Here is a 22,138-nt window from a genome sequence, read left to right on the forward strand (position 1 = left end):
CAATAATATTTACGAGGAAATTTAATTAAAGATAGATTAAAATTGGTTAACAACAGTTTAAATTCAGATTGTTATAGTTGTGTATACTTGGCAAAACAAAACTTGTTTCGATGTTTTAAGGAAATCAGTGGCCACAGTCGGGAGCAGGTATTGCGTGGTCCATAAGCTATAATAGCAGTAGACTAGTCGCTCTCGACTGCCACGTGGTAGCACCCACCGTGGTTAAAGCAGCAAGATAAACTTTGTACTGCCAGGTGTACCATTATTAATCTAAGTACATTCTTCAAGTATTTAATTTTTGAGCAATCCTTCTCTGCAAATTAGTAATATAACAAATACGAGTACATAAATCCATAATGTAACTTTGAATTAATTTCAGGAAGTCATCCAGCTGTTGGAGGTCCCCAGACTATAGCCCACAAAGCCTATACCTTAATCCAAACCTAACAGATAGCGTATAGAGTATGTTACAGTAAACTGTTAGGTCAAGGATTCAATGAAAGGGGTAGTTTCCTTCTTAAACTTGTGTTGGATGAGTATTTGCTGGTTGCAGAATGTTTGTCGAGGATACATTTTGTATTTATCGTTGTAATTACGATGTGTGAACACTGAACTAAGTAGGGACGGATCATGCGAATGGTATGCTGTAATATTAATCATCGATTGCATAGTAGTGCAAGCATACTAAATATTTACTGGCAGAATTGGTGGTCTTGATTCATCATAAATAATAATTACGATCCGCGTACATGAAAGTTTGAAGTAGGATGCAGAATGAGCTACTGAGATAACGTTGAATAGATAAATGAAGTTTGGAAGAGAACATTTTCCAGCAGCAATGCAAACCAAATATATCAACTATTGCAATGAACTTATAAAGGAAATTATGCGTTTTTTGAAATACATTATAGATACTTGGTTCGTAATACTAATGTAAATAGCAGGGAATTTTATTAACACGATCACTACATGTACCTTCATTTTTAGCAATAATAATGTGCATTAGTAAACTAAATTCTGTTCGAAATGATTTTTTTTCTAAATAAAAAATAATACTACTAATTGTTATGCAAACAAGGTTCGGATGAGTACACATTTGATAATTGCAAAATAAGAAAAATTATAAGTTAGATAAATGAACATTTCTGAATGATGACTAAATTACGAGTGATGCAACATGTCTACAATATTTCCTGAAAAGATATAGAAAGATTCGCAGTGTACACAATATACATAGAAAACAGTACGTTCACTTTTTTAAAGATATATCCAACTTGCTGCCACAGAGTACTGCCCGAGTGTTGTTATGTTGACAAGTAGCAGGCCAGCAGCAGATCAGCAGCAAGTAGGATGCAAGCATCGTCATTGAGTTATATTTGTGAAGGTATGTTTGTAGTGTTAATAAATATCAGGGACACTTTTGTATTTAACGCTTTTGCACTTAAAAAAACAAACAATATTTGTATATACATATATTCCCATTTCTAGTTCCAAATGATTCTCAAAGTATGACCTGAAGTGTTTTTAACGTTGTAATTTGTAAAACATCATGTGCACCATGAACTAAAAAATTAATAGAGTGGCACCTAACTGCAATCTTTTGAAATAAATAAAAGAAATGAGACAGTAAATTCTAAGACTAACAATAAGACTTTTCAATTAACCACGTCGATTCTTTCTTCGTCACTGCTGTAGTATAGCAGGTAGACTGTTGTTACACCAAATTCGTTCCCTGTCAGTGCTATTCAACACACGCTTTGAATCTCCACTGCCCTACCTTGTTTTCATTATCATGGAGGAAAGCTGGCTGATGCAACGCTACGTGTACGAGCTCAGGTATACAGTCCTGAGGGCTACTATGATGTAAGTGGGTGGAGTTACAGCGATAATGTAAACACGGTACAAAGTGTAATGAAGTCTGTTTACGTTTCAGTCGCGTGACTCTGAGACAAGACCAAGTAATAGATGACACTTTATGGAGATGTAGCTTAGCCATGGGTGGCCAAAGTTCTAGCGTCGTTTCAGATCTGAACGAACTGAGATATGCATGAACATGAGCTTAAATGGATGGTCGAATGGCAGTCACGTTTGTAATATACACTGTTTTCATAGGTGTTGAGGTGTTTATAAGTCACGTCACTTCGGGAGGTGATAAGCTTGTGGAGGAAGAAATATATTTTAGTCCAAACATGGGTCCAGATCTTGGGCTAAGTATTCTGATAGAAACGACTATTAGATGAAATTAAAGATAATATCAATATCTGGATGTGTGACTAGTTGCTATGTGTTGGGCATATTACTAGCAAGATGGAGGTACATGTTGACCATTACATAGACTACTCTTGAAACAAGTTGAAAGAGAATCTTCATGGTTAAATAAGAGGATCATTTATAGAGTTAAAAAATAAAGGGAACCATTTTCTCAACACAAAATTCCATGTTGGATACCAGCTTAACATAACTCGCATCTTCAGGTGTGAACACAAGGGTCAAAGGTACATATAGCTTTCGTCCACAAAGTGTCACTCTGATATTTATTAACATCCAGCGTATGGCAACCCAAGTCTGACTCTACAACGGACTACGTGGTCCAGGACCGTATGCAGGAAGGCTTTCTTTCTCTCTAGAAGCGAGGTGTTTATATGTGCTGTACCGATACTTGCCCCTCGAGCCGCCGCCATTGTCTGGCGTGAACGGCGCCATATTGAGTAGCGCTTGTGTCAGTGGCTGGCCGTCGTTTGTTTTTTTTCTTTTCTTTTTTTTTAACGAATGGATAATTTAGATTAGAGATTGGAGACTTACTTCCCGCAAATCTTGCAGGGGTAGTGAAGTGGGGTGGGCACGGGTAGTTGTTGCTCAGAACTAGTGTGAGTTTGTGAGTTGGTGTTGACTGTGGCGTGGCCGGTATTGCCGGTTTGGGCGGTTTGGGTGCTCCCGGCCATCGTTACTGTTACACTTCCGCTAAAGCTCTGACAACACAAAGAAACACAAAGCAAAAATAAACAACACAAACAAACAACAACGACGACAGATAAGTAAACGCAGTGGTCACGCACAACGCATCAACGCACGCTCGGTCCTTGTGATAGAGAAGCGTGAAGAAACGACAGGTCAACAACAAATCACATGCGACACTTAAACGTTCACACGTATGTACGCATGTAAAGTGGTCTTCGACGCGCGCCATGTTGTTTGCTGGAAAGTCTGGGATCGTAGGGGATTCGAACTAGTCTTTGGAATTTATACGAATTATTTGATACACAAGTTGAGGGTAAACTATGTATACGAGCTTCAGACGTTGACGGACTTTGTTTAACAGAAAGAAGCAGGACTAAATAACAAATATATTCCAAATTAAGAAATTAGGGATTTCTGAATAATTAATCATACTTGGTTTACTCAGTATTTTCACTTCGAAAGCAATGTCTTTAGAGATGGTTTACTAATTCGTGACTCAATATTATGAATAACTATCGTGACTCGATTGAGGTATATTTTGTTATAAACTATTTCAGTCTTCATCAAAGTAGTCATCAAAGAACCACAGGTATTATTTTGTAGTTAATTTGGTATGAAGTTTTATAACCCCAGTTACAACTAGTTCTCATACCCTCATGGCCATCAAAATATTCCACTAATCAGATTAGACCAATATGATAGTAATACCTAACTATGCAAGCTAAATGATCCCAAACTTTCGAGCTGTAGTGTACGTCGAGCACGAACCCAACCGCCACGGCGTCGAGGTCGAACTTGAATTGGTTAGGATCATTAATATATTTAATAAACATTTGATATGCAGACAGTTTAGCGATGAGTTTGAGCAGAGGCTTCGTACTCGGTGCGCGTTTATAAGTATAATAGTTAGAATGCTCGGTGGAAAGTACAGACAAGTAGTCTCGGCAGTTATGTAAAAGATAATTATGCTTTTAATTAGAAAAAAAATATTTATATACATTAGAATGTCATATCGATGTATTCCTATTCGGCAAGTGATGACAGTTATCTTCCTGGTAGTTCTGTTATCATTTAACTGAATATTGTTTCATAAATCGTATAAGTAAAGCTTGTAGGTAAGAGTACGCAGAGTGTTATGGTCGTTGGTACTCACATCTGGGCAGTCGTATGCGAATAATCTCAGCTCCCCGTCGCTGGTGGTCAGAGTTGCTGAGTTTTCTCTCTCGTTCGTCTGTAACTGGACAAGAAATAAAAAGTTAAACACGTTATATTATAAATCTGGATGTTTAATTGTCAAATTAGTCATTCTACATTCAGAATTATATAACGTTAGGAAATCGAAGGAACTTTGATTCCTTCTATCTCCCTCCACTCGGTCTCCACTCGCAGCATCCTTCACATGGTGAGACCTAGCGAGTTACTTGCGAGTAATATCGAGCTAGTGGCTGCGAACTTATAATAAGATCTAATGTATTACATTATTTTCACGTATATCCAACCATTTGGTCAGCGTACGCTGATAAAGTAGCCAAGCAACGCTTTTCTTTCGACTTGATTTACAAATTTTGAGATTTCAAATTGAAAACGTATTTTTATCAAAATAAAACATAGTCTATGTTACTCGAAGATAGTGTAGCATTCTATTACCGAACAAATTTTTAAAATCTGTTCAGTAGTTACGGTGATTGCCCCCTACATACAAACAAATAAACAATCTTTACCTCTTTATACAATAATATTAGTATAGATCAAAGAATATCAAGAATGATATGATATTCTACATTTTAAATTCATTAAACTGAAAGTAGTGCTTAATTACTTAAGTACCCATACAACCATCACCGAGTCAATGTCTATGAATAGTCAAATGAGATAATTTCGCAAAATTTCAGTCGGCATTAGAAGACTATGTCTTCTATTAAAACTCATTCAACACTATTCTATTCGAATGTATAACCATTGCAATACGAGTCTTAGCAAAGGCAGAATTTTAAACATTCCAATTTGTGAAATGCACCAAGGACTTTTGCAACTTGCCGTACTCTTAATGGAACTCACCAGAGTGCGATGGAGGATCGACTTGTCTTCGCCAAAGTCCATCTTTGTCACGGATGCAATGGCGTCGCGAAGCTCCCTCGTGTCCTTGCAATCTCTGCTCTCTGTCTTAATCTTTGGTTTCCCATGACGGACACGCAGTCTCTTGTACTCGTCCGGGCAGAGCCTCTTCCATAAGTAATAGAATTGCACGCACTGTTTCGCGGACTTGCCACTCACGTCACGTGAGATCGCGGAGAAGTCCTTGTTGTACTTCAGCAGGCCTTGGTAGAACGCGTCCATCTCCTGCGACGTCCACCTGTCGGACTCCTGGCACTCGTAGCTGAGCAATGGGTGCTCCACTGGCAATATGGGCGTTGGTCTCATCAGCTTCAGCATCGCGTCCTGCAATTAAAAGCGAGTTGAATTTGCAGAGAATTGCAGAGAATTTGCGAATATCCGGAGTCTTGAGAATTGGAACTACAGTCCTGAAATTATTTAGTGCTTGGATAAGATAGGTGTTAAAGTAGCCATGTCAGAGTTGGAAGGGATCTTTGATCTTTGTTTGATTCTTCAGCCATAAGAATTACGTTAAGCATAGATTTTTACTATATAGTCTCTACTGTTGGTTGCTTTTTCTTCGAAGGGATCACGTGACAGAAATTCGAAAAATGTAAGGGTACATGTAAGGGTTCACAGAATAAATTCGCAGATTCATACATGAATGTTGCCTCTGCACATGTGCAGCAGATGCAGCGCGTACTCTTTGTTCCTCCCCCCTCCTGGGACCGCGGCGCAGCACGCGAATTGCAGATACATCTCCACTGAAAAAGAAAAATTCGTTGCTTTAAATACACCTATAATAGTCCTCAGCTATCTTTAGGTATCAATGAACGTTATTAAAGCGCGTTGGCTCTAGGATAACTTCCTAAGTCCAATTCATCGTCCCATTCCAGACATCAAACCTCGTCAAACCTCCTCAAATCGCCATTTCATATTAAGATTGACTGAAAAACGTACCTTCCCAGACAATTTCCAATGACTAACGAAACCAAGGTAAAAGTAATCTAGAATCAAGCAGGGTCAATCGAGACACATGAAATGGTCCCAGAGCCAAGCTACTTAGCAATCATAATTTGGTATTACAGTTGATAAGCTGTTTGAGGCTTCCGGGTCTAAGCCGTGGCCTTCTGAAAGGGTGTTTTGGTGCTTCGCCAGCATTGCAGCTAGCTTCGTCAGAGGTCTGATGACGCACTGACACTGACACCTAACCCGGATCGTTAAAGCCTCAAATATCTTATGGCATTCGTCCCCCATTTAAGTGCAACGATGAGATCAAGGAAACACTTACGTTCGTTATCGGTCAGCACGTTATTTATACCAGGATCCCAGAGTAGATGGTCAGCCTCCGGTTCCCCCTTCCCTCTGCCCCCGTCGCTTCCGACTGGGGGTATCGTCGCCTGGTATCTCGTTCCTATGTTGATTCTAGGGGGCGGCCCATCGTTTCCTTGGGAATCGTCCGAGCTGAAGTCGGAGTCCCTTTCGTACTGATGGAGCCTGGCGTACAATCCAGGCCCAGGACGCGACGGATCCAAGATGGGCGGTGGCGTGTAGCTGCTGTCCCAGTGTCTATCGCAAGCTTTCCTCAATCTCGACGGATACGAATGGGACGTGCTGGCGTAGTGGCCGCCGTCCATTCGTGGCCTCTTTCTACAATGTCTAACAGGACTACCGGTTGGTATACTGCTCGGATTTAGGAACACGTCCTCATCCAGGAGCTCCTCCTTGATCTGCTCGACGGGGATCGGTAGGTTACCGCTGGGCGTCTTCTGTCTCATGTTGGTGTTCTTGGCCGTTTGTATGAGAAACTTGGTCGGGTTGACCACCTGCTGCTGGTTGAACTGGCCAGCGTTGTACTGATGGTTCGTCTGCACGTTCAATCCCAGGTTTACGGTCACTGGCTCGACCTTGGGTGTCGCCAGACGCATCTCTTTTTTGAAGGTCAGGGCTGGGCTCAACGAACCGGTCTGCACGAGGACGTTCGTCTTCTGCAGTCCCGCGGTTTGTATCAGCTTGAACTCGCCATTGTTGTCGACGACGATGCCCGCCAGACTCCCGTTCCCCAGGCCGAAGTCCACCAGGTTCTGGCTGGTGATCACCTTGTAGGACTGGAACTCGAATCGTCTGCGGCTGGCCGTGGTGAAGTCCTTCGGGGTCGAGGAGAGCAACGGGTCCTCCGAGTTGGGCATCATCTGGCTCTGGAGCGCGTGGTGCGGCGACACGGGGAAGCTGGCTCCTGTGAAGGACACGGGTCCTGGCGACGAGACGGAGGACGGCGGCAGGGAGGACAACGGTGACGGCGCCGGGGTCGCAGACAACGGGCTGGGCAGTGGCGAGTGGGGATTGGGCGAACCTGAACCGTAGAGGTCGGCGTCCGCGTCGGATTCGCCTGGCAACACCTCGCTGAGGGCTTCCTCGACGGCTGCCGCGGAGGACATGGTGGACGTGTAGAAAGCGGCCGAAAGAGGCGAGGAGACTTGCCTGACGCTTTCCGGGTCCTCCTGGGGGCTCAGCAGGGGCAGGCTTCCGGTTAGGAGGCCCTCCTGGCTGGCTGGCGGGGTCGGATATGTAAAACTGGGACTGTCGTGTCTGGTCAGGGGCGATGGTAATGGCGACTGGGTGGGCAGGGTGTGAGGACTTTCAGTGTACTGGGCACCGTAGGTGCTGAATTCAGCGAGCGAGTCTGGTAGAGGCGAGTTCACTAGCGCCTGGAGGTCAGGGTTGACGGTGTGTTGTGATGAGTATCGATCCTCCAGGGTGATGTCCTGCAGCTGCTCGGTAGACTGCTCCTGGAGCAGGCTCGCTGTCTGAAACTGAAGACGGAGTAGAATTTTTATTATTATTCTCTGGGTGATTTTGTATTCGTACATGTATTTTTATTTTATTGGTTTTTTTTTCGATGCGACAGAGATCGTTGCGATTTGAATTCGAATTTCCATTTGTGTTTTTCCAAATTTTCGTACCGAATTTTGCACCGAAATGTTTCATTCTATATGTACATTGCAAATTTATATTTTGTTTTCTTTGTGGTGGCCGGTTGAGTGGATTTCGTGACAATGGTTTTGGAATCAGTGATGCATGAGGTGTATTTTGTTTCGTAACGTAGAGATGTGATGGGGGAATGTTATTAGAAACATTGTGCAATAATAATGTTGGCAGATTTAGTTATTTTCTCTTGTGCAATATAAATGAATATGTGGGTACAATAATTTAGTGAAATCTCTTAAAATGTACACTGTTCCTTATGAATATAACTATTAAACTATTCTAGATTGATTTCACAAATTTAGTAAATAGAAAGCCATTATGAAGTCCCATTAGCAAAAATCTTAAAAAAATTAAAACAACTACATTCACTGGTACAATTAAAATTCTACAATTAAAATTATTTATCTCAAACAGAACACCACTAGTGCTACTCATTTTAGTAAACTTTTAATTAATTCCTAGAAGTGGGGGCTCTGAAGTTACGTTTTTCCATGACCATTTAAAAAATTAAATCTACGGGCACAATTTAACATTCTACAATTAAAGTAATTTTGCTTAAACAGAACACCATTACTTCTACCCACTTTACCCAACTTTTAATTATTAAATATTATTTCACATTCGCTTCGTTATACATATGTACACAAACGGACTTTACACGTTTATACGCTCACAATAAAAAATTTATTCGAAAACATTAAACGTAACATTTAATTTAGACAAATTTCGATAATAGACCTAGATGATACGAATAGTTATGGGACTGACTGTAACTATCACGTTGCTTCTCGTTTTTAAATGATCTCCCTAACCGAATAATGAAATTTCTCTATCATTTCAATTCGAGCCTGACAAAAACTTGTGCTCCTCGAATTCCATCGAGCAATATCGATTCGCAGGAGAGCCGTGCCCCCGTGAAAAATTGAATTTGCGGAGGAAGTAGACGGATTACGGTGAAAAGTTGGCGGAATGGAGGCGTTTCGGGAGATACGCCAGGAGATGCAGGCATTAGGGTGGAATCTCTGGTATCCGTGGGTCAGACATTAACGAGACTACTCGAGAGGACGAGTGGTTCGAGCCGAGGAGGAGGAGGGATGCTAGATATCTCTGGCGGATAGGTAGGGAAGAGGTGGATCCGGTGCTTTTCAAATGGCACAAAGCAGCATTGCAAGCATCGTTGGTGCAGTCGGTGCCAACTACTTAGATAATTCGTCTTATTAAATTCTGCGTCGAGAGGGGTCGGCGGAGCCCGTGACGTAATTGAAACTAAAGCGTTTTCAGCGCTCGACGTGGAACGAATAATGAGACGCCGGGGCTAATTAGACCGTCAAAGGATCGCGAGATATTGTGTCTTAACATGACCGTCGAAAATGCAAATGCCTCCCACCCTACCTTTTCGCGTGACTCCTTTCTTACCCTCGGCCCCTTTTGTCAACCGGGTACGCTGGTTTCCAGATAAAGTTGTAAATTAGCAGTTCGTCTGGATGGGTAACGTGAAAAGAACTCCCAGATTTGTGGACTGTTGGAACCCTTTCGATATCAGCCGACTAACGTCACGAAAAGGACCATATTTGCCATTATTTTGCCAACGTTCATTTATATAGAGTGTGGAATTAAATGAGAGGATGTTGGGGAAGTATTTTTGGGGCTTCATTGTATTATTGATGGCGTGTAGAAGGATATTGATTAGAATTTATAGAATATTTGTTGAAGTATGTAGTTTAATTATCTACTTAAAGAATGAAGTTTTATATGAATACTCAGGAATGAATTTCTTAATGGTAACGTCATTGATAAGGGTGAGTGGTCAATATCTGTTTCAATAAATCATTGAAAATTTGTATGTATTTATAGAATATTTATTAAATATTTATTGAAGTAGTTTTACTATCTACTTTAAGAATGAAGTTGTATATAAATACTCAGAAATAAATTTCTTAATGGTAATTACGAGGGTGAGTGGTGAGTGGTCAATATCTGTTTTAATAGATCACTGGAAATTTGTATTTTGTACCACAGTTCGCTAAAAAAATTCTAATCCATAGTAATGAACATTCTATTCTCCATTCCAAATAAAATAATTCCTCGAAGAGTCAAAAGAATCCACAAAAGCACAACAATCGAACATAAACAGAAGGCGTCTCAAAAGAAAATAAATTATTTTATACAAAATAAATATTATGAATTACGATCGTGGTTCCAATTAACTAAATTCACCAATCACTGTCTCTTGCACCAACGGTTGATACCAGGCGTGAAAGGCGAACTCGAGGAGCTTGCAGAGGAAGGAAGGAGGGCAAATTCTCACCTGAAGTGAGTCCAATTGAGTAGCGTGAAGCAAAACGCTGTCAGGAACTGCGGTGACCTGCTGGAACACCTCGTCCTGAAGGTTTGGGCTAAAGTAACCGCCGTCTTCGGAGTAACCTGTCATCGAGAAACTGTCTGTGACTGCGGGCTGGGATTGAGGCTGGTTATTTTGCTGCTGTTGTTGCTGATTGGTCGTCGATTGAACTGACGGCTGGTACGTCAGGTGCAATCTCTGCCCGGGATCGGATGTCGTTCTCTTCACAGCCATCTTGGTGGTGCCCTGGAAAGTTTCAAGTTCTTTATTTTTTTATTAACCGTAGAGTGTAGCACTAAACAACCTGTATATTTTAACGCAAAAAAAAAGAGTACTATATGTGAGGTTTTGTCACATAAATTAACGTTAAGTAAGCGACTGATTAGATAACGAAATAATTTTCAAAGTTTATTTATTTACGATTAATATATTTACTAATGTATATACGTGTATATTAATATGTTTTAGTGCAGCGAAGAAAGAAAAATAAATGTTGGTAAAGTTCAATAATAAAGAAATTAAGTCTTATGAAATAGTAATACTTATATTTAGTTATCTTGTGCTACAAAATTTACTCTGTCTAACATATTTCAGATTAGTCTCATATTGATTGATATTAAAGGAGCCGCCGAAAATAATCTGTATACTAAGGGAGCCGCGGGTCTAAACAGTTTGGGAACTTCTGTTTTAGTTTAATATATTTAGTATAGTTATTTGAAAAGGAAAAGTCTAATAACTAATGAAACGATTGTTGCTGAGAGTTTGAAAAAAAAAACATTAAAAGCATACCTTCAAGATCATGTCGGCCAGTGCCTGCGCCTGTGCCTGGGTCTGCGCCTCCTGCAGTTGTTTCTGCACGGTCGCATGACCGCCAACGGTGACGTTAGGCTGTCGAAAGTGTTCGCCATCCGAAAGTCTGCGGACCTTCTCCACGGATGCCAATGGCGGGGGTGCTGGCACAGCGAAGTTCGTCTTCCCAGCGAGCTGGGAAACGCTGTCAGCCTGCGTGGTGAACACTGTGGCGTTTGTGCGTTGCTGTTGGTTCGTGCTCGTGTCTGCTGCTGAAATAAAATGGAATTCCACTTGAAAATATACCGGGAATAATACTCATGTGCTTCAAACACAGTGGTTCTCTATTTTATGCCCCGGTGTCAGGTAGACATGGTTAATAATTTTTGTTTTAGATGCTCTTAATGAGGATCATCTTAATTGTACTATTTCTAGGAGTACTTATGGCTTGTTTAATCTTTGAAGTTAGTTAAGATCTCATTATGCGTCGAACTTGGATTTCATTAGGCTTGAATTAGATGAATTTGTAGTTTTCGTTTTTATTTCTACACATACACTTTATGTTTCTTTTGTGCCCAATACATTAAATTTCTTAAAATTATTGTGACATTTATCATTTGTTTATGGACAAGCTTGTATGTGTATAAATCAAAGAATTATAATTACATGCTCTTATGTTATATGAATTGAATAAATTCTTCTTAATTCAATGAACATAATTGTAATATTTAGATATTCTGAAGGTGCTTCTAAAACAAATAAGTAATGATTTGTTTCACACTGATAAATTAATTTTCTGTTCAGAAGATCAGTAATATGAATTATCCCAAGGATTACTATACCCACGTCACTTTCAATCAGTTAGCAACAGCCTGCAAAAGATAACCACCGAATCTCCTCGAATTACCAGACGAATTAAACAATGATGAAAGCCCCGCCGAAATGCAAATATTAATTTTCGTCGGGGACAGAGTTAATACCGTAAGTAAGGTTGATCGATCGATTAAACCCCCTTCGTTATCATTAAACAGTATTTCGATAAATTTCAATCCGAATACACCGGATTGTTTGCTTTATCCCCGCAGATTTCATTCCCCCGTGTTCGAGGGCGTCCATTTGCGTGTAACTTTTGAATTTTGTTCGTCGATAAAACGGCGCATGCCTCTCGAAATGAAATGTTCTTTTCATAACAGATGAATGGTCACGTATTGTTGGAAAGAATTACGCGGACCAAATAAAATTTTTCATTTCTATAATAAATAAAAGTTTGAATTTCAGGCGAAGTATACACGCTCGACAGAGAAATTTAATTAAAGCTTCTGAAATTATTTACAGATAGACAATATTTTGTTAAAATAAAAGGGTGTACAGTGCAATAGAAATATTTTGGACACCCAGTCTTTTAAACAAGTAATAGGTAATGCAGGATAGTAAAACTTTTTAACATATCAAAATGAATATTACTTAAAAAGTGTAGTCTGGCGCCATTTTGGCGCTAGAGCATGTCTTTGTGGCGCCACTAATTCGTAGTGCCCAGCTTTAATATACCATAATTCCCATATAATTTTCACAGTCACTCTTCTCAGCCACTAGAGCCATTCATCCAATCACAATAAACACATTCGCCTCGAAACAATTCTAAAGACAAATCCCGAAACAAACCATAAGTACAAAGTGGACCACGCGTCTAATAAAATTCATGAACGGAAAGGACATTTTGTCGTCTACTTCCCACGGCTCCAACGTTCTTTTGTTGATAGCATGGTTGGCCATTTTCAAATGTGCATTTTGCCCTTCTTCTCTTTCGGACGCTTTCCGGCTAATTGGAGGAAAGAAACGGGAGCCGGATGAAAAGAGAGATCGGCGAACGCAGTAATACGATTCGTCCTTCCAACCTCGACCCGCACGTATTGGCCTCTATTATGACGTTAATATGAATTAATCGTATTGCTGGTTAAGCGAACGTACTTTCACGGATCGCCCGCAGTTTATGGGGAATAAATTATGATGACTGCAAGCTTCTTAGCGAGAGCGCCCCCGTTCGTTTGCGCGTTCCTTAATCTCCCCCTTTCACGATCGCACGAGGGGGAGAACGAGTGTAATCTTTGGACGGTGCAGATGGTTTTAATCATGGGGTAGGTAACACGAAGATGTTCGTAATTGGTTGAAAAAATTCCTTCTTGAGCAAGTGCTTTATATTTCGTTTTAAACAGAAACACATACAGCCCCACTCAGAAGTATGTGAACGCTAAATATCTAATAACAGTTACAAATCTATTAATATCAATTATATTATTTATCTTTCGATATGTTTATGTTATATTAGCGAATATATTTTATTAATAGCTTTTTTTTTTAATATCACATTAGTAATGATACAAAGCTTTAGAGATAACTAGATTTATTTTGTAATATTTCGCCATAAATGTGCTTGATATATTGAACGTTCTTTCTGAACTTTTCTATCTAAACGATCCCATAGTTCCACTATAAAATTAAATATGACAGTGAAAACATCTAATATAATTAAATGGTGTTAAATACACATCCAATATAGAATTTAGCAACAAAAGTTGTATAGTAATAATTAACGATGTATATTAATTATTCATTGAAAATAGTACGTGTCCACATATTTATGAGCGAGGGTGTACTATTAGTGTAATAGGTGAAACAGTTGGCGAAATATGTTAATTTGATTCGTATATTAATTTTTGAACTGGTATTACGTTTTCGTCTGTGATGATATTGATAATTATAAATGGGAATTCGTTTCGACAATTTTGGTGTGTGAAGTACTCTTGTGAATTTTAATGAGACTTTTGAGTCACCGTGTATATCTCAGCAGTTCATTATTCAGGATTCTTAATTCAAAGGAAAGGTATTTGTTTTTGAATATTCTACCATGCACTTTTACGTAGCATGCACTTGAATATTCAATACAAATTTCATAACGATTACAATTTCTCAGAATTACAAATATTATTTACAAATATTATAATTAGAAATATGATTGAATACACAATAGTGGGACGCAGTATTTTTGATGCTAAGTGAATATTGGTACATAAAAGTTATTCGATATCGTCAGAAACCTTCTGTGCGCTGGACATCGAATCAGTAGAATGAGACGGTGAGACCGTAAGTGGTCAGACAAAGGATAGACAAGAGTACATGAATGAAGAGTAACAAGTTTCAATTTTGCTTAAAATAACAATTTTTTGGGAGTATAATGTGCCTACCAAAAATAAAATTCTCCAGGCCAGGATATATATTTTATGGCCTAAAATAAGAAATCAAGTAGTATGGGAACGAAAATAGTTAGACAAGCAAATCATATATAAATGAAACACTGTGTGAGCTATATAAATAATAAATTCCTTTGAATACTAATAATATTTTTGACGTCTGCATATATCATTCTTCGTAGATTGTACCATTAAATGATCGTACAAAAATCATTTATAAACATAAACATTAACGTATATTGCAGATATATGTACGTAACTTACTCTAATGGCGATATTAATGTGATACTATTTTAATACTGCTACTCTTTCAATCTTAACTAAAATTTGTCGCTTTTCCACTTGTTTAAACATTTGTTTTGAATAAATTATTACAATCGAAACGATTATTCAAATTAAAATTCTCCACTAGGATGTGTAAATCTATCTTTCTTTTCTTATTATTGGACATTTTCATCTTAGTGTTGCATTATTTTCATTTCAATGAATGTTGTTTTCTTTCTTTTGTTTATACTACTGCGCAAGATAATCTCAATAATGGGATCGAATATTACTGACTTCAATCGAGTGAACACAGAAGAATGGATTCTTCATTAATTCGACGTTTCATAACGGTCTACAATAATTCACAATAATTTAAAGAAGCGTTTCCACCAGTCTCAGTTTCGTTCAAACTCCATCGGCGCAGGATAAATTATTATCTTCAGCGTGAATTCACGCGGAAGAAACGGATAGTTTCATCAATACTTCCGGGGCCGTGTTCAAGATTGACGTTTAGTGCATCCGCGAAGAGACAGTATTGGCCGATGAAAAATATATTTCGAGGCGCGAACCATCGTTTACGCCGACGGGGGAACCCCCCCGACAGATATAAATGCGTGCATATCCTGGAAGGGCGCGCAGGGCGCAAGAAGGAAATGGGATCCCGTCGAGTGTGCAGCTGTATCGCAACGAAACTTTTCTACGACGATTTCATGAATATCTGCGCCCACCCCCTGCCCCTCATCCACCTCCTCACTGACTTCCAACCCTTGCCCTCGACCGATTCCCGTCTTTTTTCTCCCTTTGCGTCATATTATACTGATCGTCGCCCCGGCGTTCCAGCGTTTTTACTCGTCGTCAGTTCGCTTCTTCGTCGTGCCGCTAATAAATCAACCGAAAGAAATTAATATCCGCCTCGTAGCGACCGAACTCGTTCGACCATTGCTGTTCGGAGGTAAATTGAAATCGTTGCGGACGCTTTTATCCCGGGGATGGAAATAGAAATCGCGGCGAGGAGAACGATTGATTTCGAGGTAATTTCTCGTACGTAATCCCGACAACCTCCTGGGCGAATATTTCTTTTATTTCAGAGCCAGGTGTATCAGTCTGCGTGTGCACGTGTGTTGTACGATCACACGTGCGCGCTTTATTTTTCTTTTAACGGAATGGGTGCATTAGTAGCGACTGTGTTTTTTCAGGATTTTCTTGAGAACCTCCAAGGACGTACTTTAGAAGGAATGTGATTTTTGTTAAATTATATAAATTGTACATGAATGATTTTTATTTTTTATTTTAATTACATTGCTATTAAAGGATGACAAAATTCGTTAATTTCTTTACTATTCTAAAGGGTTCAAAATAAACCTCGAAAGATCCGAGTCCTTTTCATTTTTCAAAAAATTGATCTAAACCAGAAAAGGATCCAGACTACATTGTTCAATCAATGTATAGCTACATGTTATTCACATATACAATTATCAAATCATTGAACAACATTTGTTTCACAATTTCCAGCTTAAATAAAATCGTACATTTTATTCCTAAAAAAATTCGTGCTCACGTGTAAATGGAATATAACGGGACTCGTCAACTTTAATTTCAAAAATACGTGTTCAGACGCACGTAGACGATTAAAGTAAGCAATTAATTAATCAATACCCGGTCATCAACTTGCCGTACTTCGTGCAGTGTTCGACGGGATCCCGTTGCATTTTTCACCACTTTCGTGCATAACTTTACGCAGACCGCAAATCCATTTAACGCGTGCACATTTGTACGAGCGCGTAACGACGTAAATCCGCGCAGACGAAACCGCTGGGGATTTTTGCAAATTGGCAGTGATTGATCGCGGTAAAGCAGATTGTTCCCAGCGAAGTGGTTACGAGGCTGTTTCGATTGTTGTTTCTACTTCGAGGGGACATCGCAATGGCTCCTTTGAGTAAACCTTCGACTGCGAAGGACGTATATATCCGTCCTCGAAAATTAGGCTCAGAGAAATGTTTAAATTCGTGAAATCAATTTTTTAAGATATATCACCTTATAGGAAATGACAAAACGAAACTTTTTTATATTTATAATTTATTCATTCGACGTTTAATTTTAAAAACAAAAATTAGGAACTTGAAAGTCCTTTTTCCAAAAATTTAATTACATTTTAAAACGATGAAGTTGTTTCGAACCGTAACTATCTTCGATACATTTTAACAGTGAAAATGAAAAGCATTATTAGTTAGCAGTTACCCATTTGCAATTAAATATCAATAAACATTAATTTTCGATTCGAGTAATAATCCACGTAGTCCAAAAATTGCCTTCGTGAAAATGATAAATATAATGCGTTTTATTAGCAAATACGAGGGACGTATTTTTAAAGGGGCATTAAATTATTTTTATGGGACCGTATTCTTTAGCCATCTACCAAACTTTCCGCGACGATCAGCAGATAACTGCGATATTTTACTGGTCCTCCATAACCAGTGCCGTCATCTTATCGGACTTTTCGTTGAATTGCTTCGATGCACCCGGCATCGAGTTATGCATCGTCAGCGATGGCTCGTATTCCACATGGGTGCTCGGTAAATTCTGAGCGAATCACCGATTCCTCTTCGGGAATTATCGCATCACTCCTGCTTTGATATTAGAACCTGTTCGAAATAATTTGCCAATATTTCATGGGTATTTCTCGAACCCGAGCCAAAATTTATAGAGAAATTCTAAATTTATGAACATCGGTAGAATTAAATCGGGATTACAGACTACGGAAGTTAAGAGCGTTTGTCACAAAATTAATTTCGCAGTTGATAATTATTTACTTTCAATGCACGAGGCATGATTCGATGTATTTGCATAAATAATTTAGTACTAACGAAGAAGTGAAATCGTTATTAAATATGTATATGGATAATTATTTGATAAATGAATTGTATTACAGTAGGAATTGTCTCAAATTTTAAACTAATTTTTAGAAAATTAAAAGATCGAACAAGGCTCGAAAGGATAAAAACACTCCACGAATTATAATTGAAAATGGAAGAGATGTACTAATATCAATTAACACAACTGTGGTATTAGGTAATTATTTATATTCATTAACTTCATGTTTTTATTTTCCCCCAATAGTATAAAATCCCATACAATTTTGGAGTGAGTTATTTCCACACTAAACACATTTCAGTATCCGAACAAAAAATAGTTCACTTAACATCACTTGAATTACGTTTCTTGCAAGCTTCACAATTTTTATGAATTTTCAAGCTGTAGAACTATATTTACTAAACCAATAAACGAGAAAATAATCCGCTGAAATAAAAGCGAGTGAAAAATCATAATTGCAGATGTTCGAACGTTTTTGTGATCCATCGTGAATCACACTAATCGAACGACGCATCGAACGTGCGACGCGTGTCGAATGCATCATGGTTGGTCGTTATTTTTTTTAAAAATCGACAGTTCGCCGCGAAAGCGGCCGCAGAACGAGAGATCGATCGATAAATAATTTACTGGGATCGTTTATCGGGCACGACTCGACGCTGACGACGCGTCGCGACGCGGGTCGCACCCCTCCGTCGTCGACACATCGATGCAATTAGAGGAGGATTTTTGGTCGAGTCGACGAAGCGTCCAATATTTCTTTCGCAGGAAATTATAAGAAGAAGCGTGAGCTAACAGCTGTGACTCGTTGATATGCAAATTACTATATACACTGGCTCATTACACACACTGCATTATTATATACACCGATTGATGATGATGCTCAAAAACTGTTTAAAATAAAAATGAAAACGATGTTTGTGAGTTACAGATCGGATTTGAAAATGTAGACAGTCGATACATGGATTATTAATATGTGTAAATATTTTTATTGTGAATTTTAAATTCTCCCAGATTATACTACAGTATTATTATTAAAGAATTGAAGTATAATCAAGAAGGTAATACTGTTATCAATCATAGCTCTAACCAGCACGTAACGTATCTATGTAGAAGAATAACGTATTTCTCTACACGAAACAGACATCCGAATCTCCCGTCCTTACCGTACCGTGGAGACATGAGAAGTTGGCCAGAAGCCTGATTGGTTACAGTATCCAGATTGTACCACGTAATTCTACAATATATTAGTATACGGACTATAATATAAAATTTCATAGTAAAATCAAGGTGCTCTTACTCGCTATCCAACTTTTTATTTCTGAACAGTATATGTCCAAGGAAATCAACATCCCCTTTAAGACACCGTGTTGTATCTACTAAAGAACAATCATTGCAGCCTTAATTCGATGTCTCAGCCCAGACCAAAAAAATCCTCCAGTCATCCATTTACCAGGTTAGGCTACCGAAGCATCGATAAAACCGACCACGAGCGAACGTAACCGACGACGGCGACGACCACGACGAATTCCAGCGGAGACAAAACCGCGCCGGATCTCGGGCGTTAATTCCGACAGATTAATTCCAATATGGGAGGACCTCCGCGAAGAATCCCCGCGAAAGGAGCAATAGTTTCGTACCCCCTTCCTCCTCCGTCGCACTTGGCAGCGGGTCGACGGCGAAATAGCGCATAAATCGCTAACGACGCACACTTTGTTACAAAAGCGCGGCTTCTGGCCCCCTCCCTTGCCGGTTCCCCCGCCGTCTCTGGCGCGCCCTAGCTCCGCCGTGCCGCGAGACTTGATTTATGGTTCCAACGTGGACAATGCGAGAAATATTCTGGCGTGCTCGCTTCGTAAATCACGATTCTTCGGCAGTCCATAGAGCGCGGAGAAGCGATTCCTCGCCGTTGGAATATCACGCGAGCTTCTGGCAAATGTACACGCTACGAGGGATAGATAGACGGCGACGAGGGGGTGAAGCAGAAAGGGGCTTGCAGGGGGTGAGAGAAGGTGGGGAGATACGGCCGAATTGTGATACGTCGCGGGCCACATAAATCATCGGAATCGTGCTCGCCGGTTTTGTGTTCTCAGCGTCGCCGATCGGATTAATATTTCCACGTGGAAACGATCTTGTTTGTCAAATGAGGAAGAACTTCACGTAGTCTGGGATAGAAACCTAATGCGTTGAGAGATTTATCAGCAAAAGGTCCTGCGTTATCGCTCGAATCGAGAGGATGCATTGAAGTACCAACCGAGTACTCTATATTACCGATAGAGTGTTGGTAGAGTATTCGGCAGTATCGATAGAGCAATAAAAGGCACTGTACTGTCGATAGAGTACTCCACGTTGCCGACTAAGTCCTCTACGTTACCGAGAGAGTACTCTACATCACCAATTCATGACAAAATGAATAAAGATTTTGATAATTACTAGAGAATACGCCACAGTGAATATAGTTTATTTATTCAGGGGTGTTAAAAAAAAAGCATTGAATATTTATATGGTGTATAGGGCACACTGTACCGAGTGAAAAAGCTTTAGTAAACATAGGTCCAAAGGTAAACCGTTTCTGAAATGTAAACATTTTTGTTTGCTAGTATCATGATTGACTTACATGCTTCCATCGCATCCGATGTTTACGTCAGGGTTTATAAATTGCGTTCTGAATGTTCCCATTCGAGTGCCGACAGTTGATTTCATTGAGATTTAGTCAGTTGCGGATCGGCAATTTAGATATCACGAAAGTGTAAAGTATCGCGAAAATGTCAGCGTATTATTTGAATGAAGAAATGGCAGATATGCATTTTATGCATGGTCGTGGTAGTGGAAGTGACTTAACTGCACGATGATACTAGCAAACAAAAATGTTTATATCTCAGAAACGGTTGACCTTTGGACCTATGTTTAATAAAGCTTTTTTACTCAGTACAGTGTGCCCTATGCGCCATATAAATATTGAATGCTTTTTTTTGAACACCCTGTATACAGATTGAGACCCAACTACCTTTCGGGTGGGTTCATGAAAGAAACGTATAAATCCTAAAAAGCTTGTTCAGATAAACGTGTTTTCTAAAGTAAATCCAAGTCTCAACCCTATTAACCTTCGGATCGGGTTAACTATTCGGAAGGGAACTTATGCCAACTGTTCTGGGACACGTAACCAGTGTCACGTGGTTTCTGTGTAAGCTGATATCACGTCTGACTCCCGAATACGTCTGAACTAAAGTTAATGTAACCTGACAGTTAATATAACTCGGCCCGCCCCTTATGATTATAGTTTGCAAAATGTATGAGGGTAAAAGACAGGAACAGGGAACGCTCGGGGGAGAACGAGGGAGAGAGACAGCCGGATCAAGATACGTTCCAGGGTACATAAATCATTGAAATTGTACACCCATTCTAGAGCCCTTCGAATTTCTACGTTAACGTTATATCAATAACATTATTCAGGATCCGATATGAATACGAATAAAAAAAAGGAGGGCTTTAATAGTTTTATCTATTACTCATTAAAGTACCGTAGAATATTCATTTGCGTATTCGCTGTATTGTCACGGCATATTATAATTTGAACGTTAAAAGCTGCTTGTGTATAAAGCAGAATTTGTCGTTCTTCCCTAAATTCACTTAAAATTCAGTTCACAAAATATGTGTCACGTTCTCCGATTGAAAAGAATTACATTGGCTAACAAAGGGCTAAATTTATTAATAAAACTTACCAGTTGTTCTCTTTTGGATAATTTTTTCTTCGATAAGTGCTCTGACGCTGACAGACGCGGTTTGCAAAGGCGGTCCAACCACCTCTTTCTTCTCGCTTTTCTTATTCTCGGCATCCTGAAACAATTCAAAACGAAGCACATTAACGAAGTTAATAAATTTCTTTTGTAGGAATTTCTCACACTTTATCGTGTTCAACACCTGCCTTTGCATAAATCGATAACCTTTAAGTCAATTATATAGCTTTATTCTTTTTCATGAATAAATTCAAAGAATTAAATTTAGAACTTTCCAAACACATTACTTCCAACGCTATCCTTTTACTTATCCCAATTCATATTTCAAAATTAAAAGAACAATGCCTGACATACTCATAAATCATTTATCGTTACATTAGTTCTAACGAGTTCTAATAGAACAAATCCATCAATTAATTGCTATATACTAGAGTCGTGTTCCCATAGCTATTTAATTACCCATCATCCCCATAATTTTGATTTATCGCTAACTAGCAGAAATAGTTTCCAATAATCCTGATATCGTTCTCTATATTCCAATAACAAACATTGAGTGATGCACACGTTCTACGTAAATTCCAATTATTTCGTTTCATGTTCAATGCTGTACTTCAAACGAAACGTCAACCGCCTCAAACTCCCTTTAATAAAGTAAAGGTTTTCATTAAGAGTTGCCGAAAGATATACCATTGAAAAGTGCCGCGAATATTGTTCGATGGCCACAAAAGGATATGAATATAGCATTCCAGCCGAGTCTTGGGCTTTTGTCGCGAATTACCCAGCCATCTCGAGACTCTCGCTAAGCAGGAATCTTGGTCAGACATCGGTGACAAAGCTTCGTTGCGTAACGG

The 22,138-nt window shown here is 39.3% G+C and overlaps 1 protein-coding gene across 4 annotated transcripts in view; it reads right to left on the reverse strand.

Annotated features, from left to right (window-relative positions):
- LOC128880023 (uncharacterized) overlaps nucleotides 1-22,138 on the reverse strand; it is a 678,051-nt gene that overhangs the window by 21,419 nt on the left and 634,494 nt on the right. For 3 of the 4 annotated variants that reach the window (XM_054129644.1, XM_054129645.1, XM_054129646.1), the window contains 8 exons: nucleotides 21,273-21,387; nucleotides 11,171-11,442; nucleotides 10,349-10,627; nucleotides 6,344-7,865; nucleotides 5,713-5,816; nucleotides 5,017-5,397; nucleotides 4,112-4,195; nucleotides 2,803-2,969 (listed from right to left, as the gene is read on the reverse strand). In XM_054129644.1, the coding sequence (XP_053985619.1) occupies nucleotides 2,803-2,969; nucleotides 4,112-4,195; nucleotides 5,017-5,397; nucleotides 5,713-5,816; nucleotides 6,344-7,865; nucleotides 10,349-10,627; nucleotides 11,171-11,442; nucleotides 21,273-21,387 (2,924 nt within the window). The remainder of the gene's footprint in view (nucleotides 1-2,802; nucleotides 2,970-4,111; nucleotides 4,196-5,016; nucleotides 5,398-5,712; nucleotides 5,817-6,343; nucleotides 7,866-10,348; nucleotides 10,628-11,170; nucleotides 11,443-21,272; nucleotides 21,388-22,138) is intronic. The other variant, XM_054129647.1, reaches the window with a different exon arrangement.

The sequence above is a fragment of the Hylaeus volcanicus genome, chromosome 7, assembly GCF_026283585.1.
Source record: "Hylaeus volcanicus isolate JK05 chromosome 7, UHH_iyHylVolc1.0_haploid, whole genome shotgun sequence".
NCBI lineage: Eukaryota > Metazoa > Arthropoda > Insecta > Hymenoptera > Colletidae > Hylaeus > Hylaeus volcanicus.